Consider the following 19,554-nt stretch of genomic DNA (forward strand, 5'->3'; position numbering starts at 1 on the left):
CTGGGAGTTTAAGGTGCTGATCACAAAGAGAATGGGCAACTCCTGGCAGGATAGCCAATTTTCAGGAGAATAAAAGGAGACAAAAAATTCAGTCGATGGGTCAAAACTGTGACACTTTGAATAAATCTGTGTTTATCCCCCAGGTTAATCCAAGGATAAACTGGTCAGTGCCGCCTTTCAATTAAGATTTCCCTCTCTATGGCAAGGGGAGAGCATCAAGATAAAATAATTACCTTCTCTGGCCAGATGCCCAGGTGGAAGTAAAGCCTGGCTTGGAGGAGGAGCAGCTGCACCTGGTCGGGGTACATCGCCAAGTACAGGTCCAGAGAGTCCCTCAGGAGCTGGTAGGACTGGTCGATGCCCTCCCTATGAGGAAGAAAACTTCATTTTAGCCTACTGGCTTCCGAGTTAGGGCCTGCTTTTTCAAAGACCAGGTTTCAAAACGAATGAGACACAAATCCCAAACGTTCCCTGATTCTGATACTTCCTCTCTGTTTAGCAAAGTTACAGTGCTCTTAATAAAAAGAAGAGACAGAAATTTTGTACCCCACTAATTTAAAATCATAGAAGTGCTTTCCTTGGAAGTCACCTCAACAGCACCATACATAAATTAGAAGTGGATTCTGAATAGGTGGTGCAAGGAGGTCTTTCAGGACAGTGAAACCATTCTGGATGATGCTACAGTGGTGGGCAGGTGTCACCACACATTTGTCAAAATCCACAGACTGGACACCACCTAGAGCAAAGCCTGATGTAAAGGATGGTAGGCTCATCAATGGTAACAAATGCCTCTGGAGGGGATGCTGACGTGAGGGAGGCTGTGCGTGTCTGGAGGCAGGGGGGAAATATTCTGGACTTTTTGCTCAGGTTTTGCTATGAACCTAAAACTGCTTTTTTTTTTTTGATGCAGACCATTTTTAAAGTCTTTACTGAATTTGTTACAGTAATATTGCTTCTTCTTTTTTTTTTTTTTATGTTTTAGTGTTTTTGGCTGTGTGGCATATGGGATCTTCACTCCCTGACCAGGGACCTGCATTGGGAGGTGTAGTCTTAACCACTGGACCACTTTAGAAAAATGGACTTTATTGGAAGTCCCCCTAAAACTGATTTTTTTTTTTAAGAAGACTAAAGTCTATTTTTTAAAAAATTCTACCATTAGGCAGAAAACTATGACTCCAATGTATACATTTCTTTTTTCCCTGAAAGACAATTTTCTTTGGACTCAGAAGCCTGACTGTTTCATATTTTTGCTTGTTTCCTTAACTGCTGCTGCTAAGTCGACTGCTTCAGTTGTGTCTGAATCTGTGCGACCCCATAGATGGCAGCCCACCAGGCTCCGCCGTCCCTGGGATTCTCCAGGCAAGAACACTGGAGTGGGTTGCCATTTCCTTCTCCAATGCATGAAAGTGAAAAGCGAAAGTGAAGTCGCTCAGTCACATCCAACTCTTCGCGACGCAATGGACTGCAGCCTATCAGGCTCCTCTATCCATGGGGTTTTCCAGGCAAGAGTACTGGAGTGGGTTGCCATCACCTTCTCCGGTTCCCTTAACTAAGTGATTGGTATTGTTGTTCAGTCACTAAGTCGTGTCCGACTCTTTGCAACCCCACAGACTGCAGAACGTCAGGTTTTCCTATCCTTCATCTCCCAAAGTTTGCTCAAAACTCATGTCCACTGAGTTGGTGATGCCATCTAATCATCTCATCCTCTGCTGCCCCTTCTCCTGCCCTCAATCTTTCCCATCATCAGTCTTTTCCAATGAGTCAGCTCTTTGCACCAGGTGGCCAAAGTACTGGAGCTTCTGCATCAGCATCAGTTCTTCCAATCGCCAGTCTAAAATGTTTTTGTTACTGGAGAATGCTTTCAGCTTTTATAAAAGAGCCCTTGTCCAAGTCCATTGCAAAGACCTCGAGGAAAGGTCACTGAGCACATCCAAAGACTGGACAGTATTATGTCATGGGAACCGGTTCCTCCCCTGTGGCCCAAGGATGCTGCGCAGCATCCAGTGCTCCTCCGTACGGCAGGCAGGCTCGTGAAACAAAACTCTCTGTAAGGCGATCTGCGCCTCCAAAGACGCACACGCTACAAAAGAACTGGAAAACCGAGAAAACCTTACCGCTTCCCCAGACTTAACAGGTTTCCCACCATTCGCTGCAACACCTTCTTCACGTTCACCACCCCGTACAGTGCTGCAGTCACGTGCTGGCCGATCAGGTATTCACACTCTTTCACTGTCAGCTGCTTGCCTTTCCCAAAAGCATCTATGTAGATGTAGTCGAAGATGTCCAGGGTCGTCCTGCCCAAAGAGCAGCAATGTAGTGAGTTGTCACTCAGGCTGGAGCTGAACCAGTCAAAACCCCCTAATAAACAGCTCAGAGACAGAATGTTAACACAGTTGCATTTCTGCTGAAAATATCAAGGCCTTGTCCAAAGTCTGAAAGCTGACCTTTATACGTACTCTGATGGAGTAAGATGGCGATATACTGGTATTTAAGAAACAGCACTGATTTGTGCCATTTAATATAGGTTTTGAGAGACAGTAACCCTGAAACTCACTGCCAGGTAGATCTATTCAAAATCCAGTTGAGAGAGGTATTTCTGGAATGCCTGAGGCAGTCAATAAATTCCACAGAGTCGCAGTTACTATGTGTGGAGCCTGGGCCCTCGAGGCTGTGATGAAAGTTAGAGGAGTCTGGAGCCACAAGGGTTCTGGCCTCAGCTCTGCAGACACCCTCAGGCAGCTCAGGTGAGAACCTGCTCCGGATCACGGAGAGCTGTGTCCCTGGCCTCCACCCCCGCTCCTCCCTTGGAACTGCTTTGCACGAACCCAGCTCTCACACGAGGTGGCGGGGTGGGGTGGGGGTGGGGGGTGGCCGGCAACACCAGAGCTAGGCAGGGAGGTGGTCCTAGGAGGCAAATTCTTACTGCAGTATCTCTAACTACATGGCATTTTCCCGAGGAGGATTCCTGAAGGGCTGGGGTGGGACTCTCAGGGAAAGCTGTGTTTTCTCCTTTGAGCAACTATTTCACTTTGATCTTATGCCGACTGCAAATCATGCAAGAGACTTTCTCTTGGGCTCCTAGAAAGCTGTCAGATTTCTTCCTTGAGTCATATCAATAGCCCAGCTTTAGCAAGACATATATAAATGTTCCAGAAATAAGGAATGCTCCTCAATCCCTTTTTAGTCTAGGAGAATCACACAAATGCACACAAATTTATGGGCAACGATTCTAAATAAAATATGACCAAATCAAATACAGTGATGTATGATCAAAATCTGTATGACAGAGTTAAGATGTTCCCTAAGAATGAAATGAGGGTTGAATGCTAAAAAACTTCAGCACATGCAGACTACAAGAGCAAAACCATATGATTCTATCTGTAGACACAGAAAAGAAATTTGAGGGGATAAAAATCCTATTAGTAAAAGTCTGAGGAAATTACAATTTTAGAAGGTAGTTTTGATCATCTCAATGAAAGGTACTGCTCCCGAACATCATGTCTGAGGTGAAATTGTAAAGTCACACCCAAGGCAGAGTGCCTGCTACCACTGTTTCTAGTCCCTGTGTTCAAGAGGACCTAGCCAGCAGAGTAAGCGAAAGAGACACAAACATATAACAGGTGGGGAAAAAAAAGGAGAGATACAATTCAGACAATATGATTATCTACACAGAAAGGCTGAAAGACCTAACAAATATCATCACTAATAACTGATACAGCAGAGGGGCCAATCAACCCAGATTTAAGTGTCAGCCATGCCCCTGTACACCACCAACACATAAAGTGCCATTTAAACAATGACCATTTTCAATAGCAACAAAAAAGTGAAGGTACCCCGGAATAACTAAGATGTCAAAGAGCTGGCTATAGAAAAGAGTAAAATCCTTTGAAGGACATTAAAGATGACGACAGACAGACGGAGCAGGGACACACACACCATCTCCTCACGTGAATCCGTGAGTCCAGAGAAGCTCTGGGGCCAGCTGCCACACTAGAGCTTCAAGGGGCCTGACCACGGACTCTAAAGCTGCTCATGGGCTTCAGGCTTAGAGGAGCCAGGGCGATTTTGAAGGACTCCACGCGGGTCTCAGCCTCCTAGTCTTTAAGACTCACGATACAGTCACAGTCAGCAAGCACTATGGTCTCGGTGCAGACATGGAGGCCGAGAGCCCAGCAGGCGTGCACACCCCCACAGGCCAGACTTTCCCCAGCCTCAGTGTCTGCCAGGTGTTTGGGGTGCTAACAAACCACTTCACTGTTCGTCTGCAACGCGGTGTACATTCACTGGAGCCTAAACAAGGAGACACAATCCTGCTGGCACACACAAACGTGCCCAGCAATAGGTTACTGCGGTCAATAACATGGTAACTGGTGTTTTAAATGCTCTGTACCATGCAGAAGTCCCTGGTGGACCATTAAATAATACAGACATTTAAGGATGTTTTAGATATTTGGGGAAATTGGTTGAGTTACTCAGGGAGAGGGAATGGGCTGAAAAAGCATTTTTTTCTTTTCATTTAAAATAATGGAAAATGGGCACCTACTCTCCCACAGAGAAACTATCCAATACATCTTAGGAAACAGATTATATTTGGGAAACAAAGGAAGCTTGTCCTTCTTATTTAAGGAAACACACACGTCATAGAATATGGAAATAACAAGTACTTTCAAACTAACCTCTATAAAGGAGAGGAGTGAGAAAAGAATGGAGAAGAATACCAAGGAGGTGTTTTATTTCCCAAACCCAGAGGTGGAAACACAGAGACCAGCATCAGAATTCCACCACGTGTAAAGCACTTGGGTTCTCTCACTGAACCCTCCAAAGCACTGTATGAAAAACATCAGCCCCATTTCACAGAGGAAGAAACAAGGCCAGAGGAAGCTGAGGTCTGAACACAGTCAAACCTCAAAGCTCCGCTACTTTCTTTCATTCTGCTCATCACTTCAGCAAAGGGTACCACCACAGTCATCAGGAAGTAGTCTCAAATAACAGGATGTAATCAAATAACTTTGTTTCTTTTCCCTCTAAAGGGCACTTTTAAAGAGAGGGCATCTCTGCCCATTTGAGGAACTGTTTTCAGAAAAGCTTGACTACTGCTGTAAAGGAGCTTTCTGTCCAATAGGATACCAGGTTTTAAAAAAAAGAGAGAGAACAAAACAGAACTCTTTAACCTGGTCTGCAAAGCAGCCACTAACCTTGCCTGAAGGAGCTCCCCTGCTGAGAACATGCGTATTGGCTTTTGCAAATGAAGAACCTGGCCTCCCAGTTCCCTCTCCCCAGCCCAGTTCCCTCTGCCTCCCCCACTCCACCCCCACCTCCCTTCTGTGGGAGGTTCTATGGAAGACTGGAAAGAAATATCTTAAGAATTCTTTGTCACTGATTTGCTTTGAACAAAGAGACTTTGAGATTCATACAAGACCCTGAACTGTTAGTCCTTCAAAAGTAAACTGTTTTCTTTGAGATAACTGGAGATTCACACTCCTGTTGGGAGAAACAAGGTAGAAGAATGCACACTGCCCTTCTCCCCTGAGCAGATTATGGACTTGGATACAATCAAGAGCAAACCAGCTCTCTCACCACCCTGGTCCCCTTGATAACTTCTGCTGTTACACTTCTCTCAGCACAGGACAATCACGTGGGGTCGGAGATGGCTCACCCTTCTGCACCTTGGCACCACCTTAGTAAGAAGTGGCTGGGGAAGTTGACAGGCTCCAGTGGGACCCCCAACTGCCGGGCAATGGTCAGGTAGAGCAGTGACATGCTGATGGGGATTCCTGTTCTGCGGATTAACACCTAAAGAAGAAAGCAGGCTTTAGCTTCACACAGATGAACTACACCTTCTCGCCTCTTCCACACGCCTTCCCAGTCGGCGCCCATTGTGCAGCAGGTGCGAGGATAGGTTTTCAGACTTAAATGGATGAGTACTTTATTTATTTAGATCAGGGCTCTGTGGACTACAGTCCACATCAGACCAACCAGCTGTTTTTGGATTGCCTGCATAAGAATTTTAGCGTTTTTTTAATGTTTACAATAAGTCAACCGAACACCATTTCATAAAATGTGAAAACTATATGAAATTCACATGTCCTCGTCCACATACAAAGTTTTATGGGGACATAGCCACACTCCTTTGTTTCTGGATGGTTTGCGTTTTCCTTCACATGACTAAGGCAGAACTGAGTAGTTAGGACAGAGGGCATTTGGCTTGAGGAGCCAGGTTGAGAGAAGTCACTCTGGCCTTCACAGCAGAAGTCTATAGACCTATGGTTAGGCCCTCCTTTTTCTAGGAAGAACTTAAGGGTATTTCAAAAAAAAGTGTGTAAGACATGACAAAAGAAAATACAGGTCTCAGAGCAACAGAACAGATATAAAAGCAGAGACAGGTAGGGATAAAACAAAACTAGGCATCAATGACGCAGGCTGTCACTTACTTCTTCCAGTCTTCCTGGGGGCCAGTGCAAAAAGGGAGACCTGCTTAGTTTCACTGTTTACTGTTCACAAGAAGCGATCTGACCACACTGAGTCAGAGGAGTACCTATTTCTAGCCAGGAATTTACTTCAAGGGTTTTTAGACAAGAGGGTGCTCTGTGATGAATAAGATAAAATCCACAGCAATACCCTCATAGGAGAGGCAAAAAATGAGTTTCACCAGGCATTGGCAGACCAACAAAATCTAGTACTTGCCCTCAAACACTGTACGATTCATCAGAGATAAGCTCCACCTACATATATTGTAACGGTATTTTCTCTCACCCCCACATTTACCTGGTGCATATATAAGTTCAAGGCGTTGTAGTAATCCATTCGGTTCCCCTTGAACTTCAGCTGGTCATATAGAACGTGGTTCATGGCATCCAGCACCTGACTCTGGAGCTCTATTTCCATGATCATGGAGGATTCGCCTGAAACACCGAGACCTACTCTGAGGACACAAGCACAAATAACGCCGTGACGAGTGTCCCCAACAACCCCTGACGTGAGACACTGGCAACATCCTAGGAAGGCTCATCAGGTGTCGCCAATGCTGGGTGGAAAAGAGACTGTATTTGAAGCCTCTGACATCATGCGGGTGAACAGGTGGTTGTGTTATCTATCGCTTTGCGGGGACATAATAGGAATGCACTGCAGAATTTTCCAAACTAACCAATCACTCTAGGTTTTTCTTTTACAAATACAGCTGGATCCAAAGCAATTCCACACCTGCCTTGAAGGCCAAGCTGGGGTGGCGACTGTTTATGCCCCGGAGGGTTTTGCAAACAAGCTCCACAATGCTGTCAATCTGAGCCTGGATATCCTTGAGACTGATGTCAGAGAGAGGGTTGCAGTACTGGTCAATATACACCGCGCCTGAAACAAACAAGAATCATGGATAAGTTCTTACCTTTGCCTTTTCTTAACAGTGGTCATTCGTCCCAGACTCCTGGGGCCATACTCCTCAGATGGTTCCTATCCTGGATGTCAGGCCTGGCTCCTAATCCACTGAGAAGGGGCAACATGCTTACAACCAAGGAGCTGACATTTCATTATCAATATACCAAAACTCTCTCAGAGGTCAAGGACTTACTCTGACACATATATCCACGGTCTACTGCCAAGAGAAATAAATACCATAACGGAGCTCTTTTCAGGCTACTTCTCTCCCCCTCTTAATCATAATTCAAAATCCAACAACTCTGAGAACTCAATAGTATACAACAACATTTTGACTTGAAAAAAAAATCGTTGAAAGTCCACAATGTCAGATATGCCATTTCCACTAACTATTCCCCTGAAAGGTGAGCCAGTAAATGGACTTTGGAGATAACCGGAGTTTGAAATTAAACAGTTACACTCAAGAAACCCACAGTTAAAAAGTTGTACAGAGCACACCAGAGACACTGTCTGTCAAAAATCACTACTTTACTGCCTCAGGTCACTTTTTAACCCTAGAATCGAAGAGCTAACTTGCTTTTTTGTCACAGGATATTTTCACTTGGGAAGTTGTGGAGTCCCTTAAAATCCACAAGGTGTTCTCAAACCAGCTCAGGACCCCGATTCCCAAACTTGATCCCCAAGTGACCAGGGTATCAAGTGACCAGGACCCCATTTCTGGTGTTTCCACCAGCCCAGGCCTGGCTCCTGGGCCTCCGCAGGACTGAGTTCCCCCATCAGCCACGTGACAAGGTTTTTGCTGCATGGCTCTGGGATCCGCTGTATCTGACTGCTGCTTCCTAGACTTCATCAATGGCATTGGATAATTCTAGTCTGCCACTCAGAACCAGAATCCTAGAGCCAACTTCTATTCACTCAACTACTTAAAATAATCACTGCAGATGGTGACTGCAGCCATGAAATTAAAAAGATACTTACTTGCTCCTTGGAAAAAAAGCTATGACCAACCTAGACAGCATATTAAAAAGCAGAGATATTCCTTTGCTGCCAGGTCCATCAAAACCATGGTTTTTCCAGTAGTCACGTATGGATATGAGAGTTAGACCATAAAGAAAGCTGAGTGACGAAGAATTGATGCTTTTGAACTGAGGTGTTTGAGAAGACTCTTTTAAGAGTCCCTTGGACTGCAAGAATATCAAACCAATCAATACTAAAGGAAATAAGTCCTGAATATTTGTTGGAAGGACTGATGCTGAAGCTCCAATACTTTGGCCATCTGATGTGAAGAACTGACTCAGTGGAAAAGACCCTGATGCTGGGAAAGACTGAGGGCAGGAGGAGAAGGGGACGACAGAGGATGAGATGGTTGGATGTCACCAGACTCAACGGACATGAGTCTGAGCAAGATTAAGGAGTTGGTGAGTGACAATGAAGCCTGGTGTGCTGTAGTCCATGGTGTCGCAAAGAGTCAGACAGGACTGAGCGACTGAACTTAAAAAAATGATATTACTTTATATTATAAATAAAGAGGAAAGAGAAGTAATTGTTTTCATAAATAAAGCTCATCAAGTTATTCTTGACTGTGGAATAAACAGAAGATGACTCTCAGCTCCAGGACACATATGCGAAGACTCCAGGGCACTGAAGATATTTTAATAAACTGAAGCAGTCACTTCAATTGCTTCTGGATAGCACAACCAACGGAGAAGGCAATGGCAACCCACTCCAGTACTCTCGCCTGGAAAATCCCATGGACGGAGGAGCCTAGTAGGCTGCAGTCCATGGGGTCGCTGAACGTCGGACATGACTGAGCGACTTCACTTTCACTTTTCACTTTCATGCATTGGAGAAGGAAATGGCAACCCACTCCAGTGTTCTTGCCTGGAGAATCCCAGGGACGGGGGAGCCTGGCGGGCTGCTGTCTATGGGGTTGCACAAAGTCAGACACGACTGAAGCGACTTAGCAGCAGCAGCAGCAGCACAACCAACAAGATCTATCAACAAGAACCTGCACACGGCACTGCAGAGTATATCTTGATTATAAGGCCAAAGAACCAAGAAATACAGTGACCACTGGAAACAGGATGGACATGGTTTACCAGCCACTGCTGCTGTGTTAGGTCGGAGGCAGCAAAATCTGCAAGTGCTGCAGCCATCAGAGAAACTTCATGCAAATGAAACCTGGAATGAACCTGGAGGGCGAGGAGGACTTAGAATGGAATCCTAAAGAAAAGGGATACCATGCACGAGGAAGTGAAGCCAGGTATCTGTGCGTAGGGTGCCAGTGAGGAGACTGGCCTGGCTGGAGCAAATGGCACATTTTGGACAGTGATGGAGAAAGGCCTGACCAAATAAAGGAGGGGACTGAAAGCAGGCAGAGATTTAATTTTAAAAAGGACGCCAGCTGGCCACGTGGCAGTATCACGTGGAGTGCAGACGAGGCTGCGTTTCAGATGGGGCCGGCACTGTATGCTGGTGACTTGGGAGCCAGAAAGGGCAATGCCCATGAAAGCAAGTATTACTTAGAAAGCTGCTGCTGGGAGAGGTAGGGAGGCCTGCATGAAACCAGGAATAGAATGGAGACGTGACTATGAGCAAGGGAAAAAAAAAAATTAATGTACTGGGTATATCACTGGGAGTAGGGAATGAAAGTGAATGAAGAGTCACACTTATATTTCATAACCATAATCTGTGGGAGTGTCTGGGTAATATGTTAGGAATTTAAAATCGTTTTTAAAAAATGAAGTCACATTGTGTTCTTGTCCAATTGGACAGGAACAGAAAGTACTACCCATCATCTTGCCTGTCCACAGGACTTCTTTCCACTCACTGCTCATTATGGACGAGAAGACTCACTGACGTGCAGGAACATTTTGTCCTCGTTAAACTCCAACCAGAAGGGTTAAGGGATTTGCTCAAGGTCGCATGGAGACAAAACTGGACACATTTGTTTCTGATGTGGAAATGAGACTTTAAAACTTAGAAAAATGGGGAATTAACCTCCTTAGCTAAAATATCAGCTTCATACTTTGAACTGACAATGCATCTTTAGAAAATACTCTTTAGCTGACAGCTGAAGATTCTGAGCAGATCTTAGCTCTAAACGCAATCATTTTGCTCAGACCATATATTGTGATCAGACCATATATCCCAACCTCCAGAAGCCCATGTAGTGCAGTTTCCTTCTCCACTGCTTCTTCATCAGGCCACCACTGCTCTTGAGGGCAACTTAGCTGACTATCACAATATCAGTGCTGAAGTCTCACCTTCAAGATACGATTCATAGTCATCAGGCTGTTGAAGAAAAGCCTTAAGATTATTTAAAATTTTCTGTTGTCGTAGGTAATAAAGGATTTTTTTGGCGTAGTATTTCCAGGTCAAAGCTTTTCTGGAAAAAAACAAACAAGTTAGCAATAAGTCAATAAGAATTAAGATATTAAAACTTTCCATCATCCATTTCTTTACGTCATACTAATCATACTGTGTTAAGAGTCTACTTAACAAGAAAAGTACATCTGGCTCACAAGCGTAGAGTACTTCTCATGGAAACAGCAGAATTTAGGACTTTGAATTTGTAATTTACCACTAAATTAGCTGTGCTGAAATTCAAAATTTGGCTTCAGATATACTAACAGGAAATCAAAGAGAAACCTGAAAAGTCAGGGGAATTGGGTGAGTCTCAGGAGACAGGCGTGAGGCACCTGGAAGCTTGCTGGCCACTTGGCACCTGCCAGGGGCAACTCGGGCCTCAGGCTGCTGCTGTCTCATCCATTCTCATGGCTTCAGACACCATCCATACCAACAGCCCTCGATTTATTTTCCAGAATGGATTTCTTCCTTCAACTCCACACCTGTATATCCAACTGCTACAATGATATCCCACCTCAGTATCTGATAAGACCTTAACTTTCTCCCTTCCTAGGGTCATGGCCATCTCAGACTGAGGCAACTCCATCATTCCAGGTGGGCCAAAACCTCTGGAGTCATCCTTGACTCCTTGCTTTTTCTCACAGTCATATTCAACCCATCTGCCAATAGTTATTAGTCTTATTATCCAAATGTATCAGAAACATAAAACATGTCTCACTAACTCAACTAAATCACCATCCTCTTTCATCTGTTTCATAGCAGCTTCTGCTTTGAACAGTCATAGTCAATGTTCAACAGGGTAGCCAGAGGACTCCAGCTGACATGTGAAGTCAGCACAAAAACACTCTGCCCCAAATTCTCCAACGGTTTTCCACCTTGCTCAAAGTAAAAATCCACGTGCCCATGATGACCGGAACAGTCCTTTACACTCTTGCTCCAGTTACCTATCTGACCCCTCAGTTCCTGTATCACCCCCACCCCACTCAGTCCAGTCACCGGCCGTGGGGGCTTTCTGACCGTCCCTTCATCACAGCTGCTGGAGCTCACATTAGGCCCCCTCACCTTTAGGCACTCAGTTCCTCCTGACTAGCACATCCTTTGAAGGCAATGGCACCCTACTCCAGTACTCTTGCCTGGAAAATCCCATGGGCAGAGGAGGCTGGTGGGCTGCAGTCCATGGGGTCGCTAAGAGTCGGGCACGACTGAAGAGACTTCACTTTCACTTTTCACTTTCCTGCATTGAGAAGGAAATGGCAACCCACTCCAGTGTCCCTGCCTGGAGAATCCCAGGGACGGCAGAGCCAGGTGGGCTGCCGTCTATGGGGTCGCACAGAGTCGGACACGACTGAAGTGACTTAGCAGCAGCAGCACATCCTTTCCCTGGAGATCTGCAATCTGTGCCCTCATCTCCTTTCAGGTTTTGATTCAAATGTCACTTTGAGTAAGGCTCTCTCCAATCACTCTGTTTAAAACTGGACCGCCCCCCCGCCCCACCCCCACAACTCCCTGGCCCTCTTCCCTGGTTAACAGTTCTCTAGAACACTTCTCATTTCCTAATAAATATTTTACTTTGTTCAGCACCTCTTCTCTACTCGAGTGTGAGCTCCCTGAGGGCAAGGTTTTTAAGTGTGGCTGACTGCTGTATCCTCAGCACCCAGAATGTCTGACACAGCAGATGCTCAGTAAATAACTGCTGAGCAACTGAATTTCTCCACCAGATCTCTCGAATACACATAGGGATTGTGGGAAGTAGCAGGGAGTTAATGATTATCTTATCTGCCTGGCTTCATAAATAATGGACTCTTCAATTTTCAGGGAGTAAATGAAAATCAGCAGAGGTTTTACCAGCTTTTTAATCTTTGGGTTGTAAAATATTGCAATTGAGAAAAATCACATGAATCAAATAAATAACTTAATTACTATAAGGGAAACACCCCTGGATCCACCACTCAGGCCAAGAAACAACTTTGAAGAAACCCTGGAAGCCCTCCATGGGCCCTCTCCCCCTGCCCCACCCCCACCCCGTGACAACGATCACAATCCGCGCTCTACAGTCACCACTACTTTGCTTTTTTCCAGAGCTTTCACAAACATGCATCCCTAAAAACTCCAGACCAATCTGGTAAGATTCCTTTTAAGTCACTTAATTCACAGGCTTCCCCTTCATCTTTTTTTCCCCTCGTATTTTATTTGTTGAAGAAACCTGGTTGTTTGACCTGTATTTTCCCAGAGTCTGCAATTTGCTGACTGCATCCACGTGGTGTAGCTTAACATGTTGTTTTCTAAATTCCTGTAAACTGGATGTAGAGGCTTGATCAGATTCAGATTCCATTTACTCTTCATAGGTGGTAGTGAGTTCTGTAAGAAAGGCAATCGTGCCTCGGCTGTCTCTTTCTGTGACGTCAGCAGTGATTGCTACTCAAAGGCCCAGGTCCACTCCTTCATCAAAGGCCCTAAAGTGGTGAATTCTAATTCAACTATCCCTTTTCATTACTACCTAGAATATTTTACCATAATTTCCCCTCATCCATTATCTGGTCCCCAGTGGCAGCGTATGCAGGAAAAGGCAGAATAAATGCTCACTACCTTCATCAGATCCCAAAACAATACTTTGGGTTGTTATATCCTCCAAAGGTGACCAATTAGTTGTTGTTAAGTATTATGAGTTCACATTCTAGTACTGTCCACGTGGATGATTGAATCATCACATCTCTGACCAAAGGAAGCCTCCTCATACTGGCCCATGAACACTTCTGACGTGAAACACTGTTTACTTGTCTAAAGGAAGCCTCCTGTCCATGAATACTTCTGACATGAAATACTGTTACTTTCCTTGCTATCTGGCTCCAGGCTTCCAAGATGCTTCCGGGTCATCTTTTACATTTCCTGCTCTGGACCTAGAATCAGCCATTTCTCCAGAAACCCTGGCTGCTTTTGCGGGAAGTACTGACAGAAGACCACAATCTGAGGACTACTGATGATCGTTTCTGCTGGGTTGATTCTTGCTTCCAGACCTGTTCAGTCAGTCTAGTGTGTAAGTATGTGTACATATGCATCATATATACCTAACACATATTTCAGTAGCAAGTATCTTATGAGTTCATACTGATACATCTAATTTAAACTCACAACTATACAGTTTTTACCTTCTATATTTTTAATATATATATGTATGTCTTTTTTCCTCCAGGAGAATCCTGTTTCTTCAGGATACCAGGGATGAATCAAAATATCACATGATCACTTACTTGTTTTATTCCACATCTCTCTTTCATACACACACACACACACACCAGCCTTGGAATAACAAAAACAATATTCTCATCACCTTGATGGTTCCTGAAAACAGTGAACATTTTGCTCATACTCTCCCCCATTGTCTGTTCATTTCTTTTGGAGAGCTGTATTGTATCCACACAGAGCTTACAGCCACCACATACAATACCTTTGTCTGTATCAACTGTCACTTGGATTTAATTCTACAAGTAAACCTATATTTAACGTTCACCACTAGTCCTTGTATTAGGGTCTCTCTGGTTATTTTGGTTGTTTGAAGCTTATTTTCTAGCACATTTTTCAGGCAGAGCTCAAAAGTCCCTGAGTTACTGCAAGTGGATAGGTTTCTCCACAGCTCTTACACCTGGAAATCAATTTGGCTGGATATAAAAATCCTTGGCTGACATTCTCCATCCTTGGATATCTTACATGTGTTACTCTTTTTCTCTGGAAGAGACTACTCCTGTTGAAAAGTCTGATGGTATTCTGACTTATTCTCCCTTGTAAGTGGCTTCATCTTTTTTGCTTGGATTCTCAAAGGACTTTCCTGTCTTTAAAGTCCAATAGTTTTACTGAAATATGCTTCAGTGTTGGTCATTCTGGGTCAGTCTTCTTAGCTATGGTGTATGCTCTTCTAATATGCTGCTTCAAATCTTTATTTACTCTTTTTTAAGACCATGAAGAATGTAAATGTAAACTGTTTTCAAATATCCAGGGATTAGTGCCTTAGCATTTATGGAAACTATGCTTCTTCCTTCCTATGCTTTCCATATCCAAACAACAAGCCATTTGCCAAGAATGAATATAAATAGGGTCATTTATGAAAACCAGCCGGAGAAGGCAATGGCACCCTACTCCAGTACTCTTGCCTGGAAAATCCCATGGATGGAGGAGCCTGGTAGGCTGCAGTCCATGGGGTCGCTAAGAGTCGGGCACGACTGAGTGACTTCACTTTCACTTTTCACTTTCATGCATTGGAGATGGAAATGGCACCCCACTCCAGTGTTCTTGCCTGGAGAATCCCAGGGACGGCGGAGCCTGTGGGCTGCCGTCTATGGGGTCACGCAGAATTGGACACGACTGAAGAGACTTGGCAGCAGCAGCATGAAAACCAGCACCCCCAAATATTTACAAACGTGAAAGTTTTCTGTTATTAAAAACAACCCTGCTTTAGGTTTAAAATATTTGTCAGGCTAAAAAGTAACATATTTATGATATCTTATTTCTTAAAAAAACTATAATAATATACATTTTTTTGCTAGCTATTCATATTTAGTCTTTGTAACCAATCCGATAAGTAAAAAAGCAGTACTTCATTATTATTTAACACTGATGTGAGTGAATTTAAAGGTATTTTTACTAGACTGTCAGTGCCTGGACTTGCTTTTCTGAGAATATTGTCCTCTTATCCTTTGTACATGTTAAAATTTCTTTTCAGAAATTGTAAGTATTCTACTGACTTTCTTTACAGTTTCTTTGGTCATACAAATCTTTTCTTTTTTACTGCAAAATCGTGTCCTTTTTTTTTTTTTAAGTGCCTTTGCATTACCAGTCATGGTTCAGAAGGAATTCCTAGATTGTACATGAAGTCTCCTGTTTTCTTGAAATTTTCATGTGATAATTTAAAATTTTAGGTTGTTTAATCTTAGAATTTAATTTTTGTACATGATGCAAGTTTTACTTTCTTCCAGGTGGATATTCAGTTATGTCCAATACCTTTCATTAAATAATCCATTTTCTCCCCTCTGAGCTTAATTAAAATACGTTATCTCTTATGCTGGGACATGGCTTTGAATGATCCTCTGCCACTGATGGAGCTATCCATTTTTATTCAAATTTTGTAATGTTTGATAACAGGTACCATTATAATATGTTCTAATATCAAGTGGTGGAAGTTTCCTACTGTGTGTGTGTGTTCAGTCACTCACTCATGCCCAACTGTTTGTGTTCCCATGGACTGTAGCCTGCCAGGCTCCTCGGTCCATGGGATTTCCCAGGCAAGAATACTGGAGTGGGTTGCCATTTCCTACTCCAGAAGTTTCCCGTTGTGATTATTTAAAAACTGTTTTTTTCTGGCTCTTCTTGTGAATTTATTCTTCTGTGTATATTTTATGACAATACTATCCATTTAAGACACACAAAACTCTTGTTGGATCCTAAACGGAACAGCACTATGTACTAATTTTGGAAGAACTGACATTTTTGTGATAGTAAGTCTTATTCAAGGACATGCTCTGCCTTGTGTACTTAGTCACTCAGTTGTGTCCAATTCTTTACAACCCCATAGACTGCAGCCCACCAGGCTCCTGTGTCCATGGGATTTCCCAGGCAAGAATACCATAATGGGTTGCCATTTCCTCCTCCAAGGGATCTTTCGAATCCAGGGATTGAACCTGCATCTCTTATGTCTTCTATGCTCTGCCTTATGTTTTTCAAACAACATTCTATAGTCTGACTTAAGAAACTCACTCCTAGGAACTAATACTTAGAAATGAAAGCACTAGAAACATCACTCTCCACAGTAACACAAAATAGAGAAAAAAGTGGTTATTATCAATAGAGGGATGGTTAAATAAGTCATGGTATATACTACAAAAAAGCAGGCAGTCATTATTAAAGGTGAATTTGATTTTTACCAATTGATCAGGACAGATTTCCACAGGGTAATGTTGAATGAGGATAGAGAGATATTTATTGCAAAGTACCTATTATATGATCTCAGTTTTGTAAAGTAATGATCCCCCTCCATCCTCATGTGTATCATATTAGCATGGAAGCCTACAATCTAGATTGTCATCATAAATTATGGGAGTGGGGGCAGGGAAGGCCAATGCAAATGGATGGAGAAGAGAGGAAGGAAAAGTCACATAAAGAAGAAAAAAAAAAACAAAGTCTGCACTACACATCCAACCAAACCCAAACAACCAATAAACTCAGTATGTATTAACTATTTATGTATTTAAAAGTCTATATGTATATATGCAAAAAAGAGAGGTCGACTTTTATTTTTAAAGCTGCACAATACTATTAGATCACACTTCAATTCATTTATAGATAAACCAAAATAGAAACAGAAAAATGACCTCTGCATCAGGACTCATCCAAGGCCTAGAATAGTGACACATCTTACCTCTCCCCACAGTTGTTCCACTGATAGATATTTCGCTCTCCTAAAGCCCTTTGACCACAGTAAAGAAAAATGTCTTACGCCTTGTTTGGGAGCTATTTCACAATGAGCTCTCTTAAGGAAGATGTTAAAATAGCATTCTTATCTTCCATCTCAAGTCAAGCTTCCAGAACTTTTAGAGCAGAAAATATTTTTCATAGATAAGTCAGGCTGGAAGCCAAGTCATCTTTCAGGTAAACTAGAAATTAACCTTCACAGCAGAAAATACAAAGCATAAAAAACTTTAAGCAACAACCAAGAGACAAAGGGTTCTTCTTGATCAGGAGAGATAAACAACTCTACCAGACATCTACAATGTCCATGGCTAAAGTAAGATCGCGTCTTATCGGAATTCAGAAACTATGAAAAATTATCCATTAAATAAGATATCCCTAAGAAAAATATTTTTTAAAATGCAATTCACAACAGGCAAGTTTGGTGGTGACAACAAAGAAAGGATATTTGTGTTACCCTAACGACATAATGGACACAAGTACACAGAGCACAGCCATTTGACCCCCAGGAGGAATAAATACTATTTCTCCCACAAGGATTTTTGCACCATTTCTTCAAATATTAATTGTCTTGGTGTATTTACCTTGTATACACAGAATTTTTCAAAAACATAACTACAGCGACATGAAGGTAACATGAAACATTTGAAATAGATCTCATGGTTCGGCCACACACCTATTATAGCAATTAATCCTGGGGTTAGTAAAACAAACTCCTGATAGAACTACAGCTTACCTTCCTTCCATATTTAGGATACACACCAGCTCATCCTCAAAAAATATCTCCGGGCCCTCAAGATTCTCAATGTCACTGAAACCGTTACAAGGGACCTATGAACAAGACAGATACAAGAGGCCTCAGTAAGGAGTAGCAATGCTGTTGTCTCTCACACACAAAGTTACAAGCAAAGCTGTTCACTTCCAAGGAAGTGGTAACACCTCTCCCACACTATCTGGCACCACCCACCCACTAGGGGAGAAAAGGAACCTGTGGGTAACAGTAATTTGTTCAAATAATATTATTAGCTGCAAATGAATTATATTTGGAATTTACAGACTGGAATTTCTGAAAGTGATAACCCAGAGTTCTCACCTAAGGAAAAACAACTCTGAAAGGAGGACTAAAAAAATAAAAATCATGTCTTTCACAGTACCTATTCTGTGCTGGCAACATGGTATTCAACTAGGAGTCCAGGGCCAAAGAGAGAAGTCTAGGGGTTTGGGTGACTCTGAAGGTCGAGGCATGTTTCTCCTCTGTAAGCTGAGGCGGTGGTGCCGATGAGCTGTAATATCCCCCCCCTTGGTTTAAAAATCTGATTCCTTTTCCCACTTTTCTTTCTGAAAGTAGGCAGGAAATTTGTCAGCCTATGTGCACGTGGAAAACACAGGAGCACAAGGGTCCTGAGCCAAAGTAATCATCTACCCACAGATCAATCCTAAGTATAGTCCTGCTATGTTCAAAGTCCTCGGCACACTTCTCATCATGCAGAGGTACAGAGAAAGACGAGCTGGGGAAAAACACAACAACGCACCATTACTGGACAGAGGCTCGGGCTGTTACATACGCACACAAAACCAGCTGGCCTGTAAGCAGAGGCTGCAAACGAGAAGCTCGTGTCCAAGTGCATCAAACACATCCAGCACCCCCACGTGTATGTGTGCAGACATATTTAAACCAGTGTGGAATATCTGAGACTATGAGTGCTTTTACCCAGCATATGGCTTATCCCAAATAGGACACAAATTCAGGTCATTCTGACATTAACAAACACTTGTTTATAGAAACAAATTACACTGCGCAACACCTGAGCTTTATTCTTTATAGGGAGATATATTCAAATGCGTGCCAAGTTCGAATTTTCCCTTTCGAAACTTGAAAGGGAATGTGTGAACTCATTAAAAGTAATTAAAATTAGACATTGGAATTAACATTCAGTAAATCAGGATAAATCAGACTGGTTCCATTTCTGGACCTCCAATCAGAAATAAAATATTGGTACTGTCTCTTTTCCAGAATGTGCAAAAAGTTAAGAATCAGGACCTCATTCAGAAACTTCTGTGAGACATTTTGTGGAAGGGAAACCAAACAAACCCATGCATTTCAGCAACATTAAAAACAAACAAACCCCACAACTTTTCAGAAATAATGAATATGAGATGGTATCACTGAGGGAGTAATAATTCTTGCTTTATGGGTAGCTTTTAATCCTGTTACCGTAACAAATAATGCATTCACTACTGGTTTGAACCTGCAAAGCCAGAGAGAAGAACTATATTAACTTTGTCAACCATTCTGGGAAAACTACTGGGTGAAATTTGTAGTATTCAATCATGGATGATACCCCCAATCATGTAGAG

General features: G+C 42.9%; 1 protein-coding gene across 1 annotated transcript in view; it reads right to left on the reverse strand.

Annotated features, from left to right (window-relative positions):
- FBXO21 (F-box protein 21) overlaps positions 1–19,554 on the reverse strand; it is a 35,097-nt gene that overhangs the window by 13,856 nt on the left and 1,687 nt on the right. The window contains 7 exon segments of the mRNA XM_070386102.1: positions 234–366; positions 2,115–2,294; positions 5,657–5,793; positions 6,766–6,902; positions 7,201–7,347; positions 10,638–10,759; positions 17,933–18,027. Of these exon segments, the coding sequence (XP_070242203.1) occupies positions 234–366; positions 2,115–2,294; positions 5,657–5,793; positions 6,766–6,902; positions 7,201–7,347; positions 10,638–10,759; positions 17,933–18,027 (951 nt within the window).

Source organism: Bos mutus, chromosome 17 (genome assembly GCF_027580195.1).
Source record: "Bos mutus isolate GX-2022 chromosome 17, NWIPB_WYAK_1.1, whole genome shotgun sequence".
In the NCBI taxonomy this organism is placed as follows: domain Eukaryota; kingdom Metazoa; phylum Chordata; class Mammalia; order Artiodactyla; family Bovidae; genus Bos; species Bos mutus.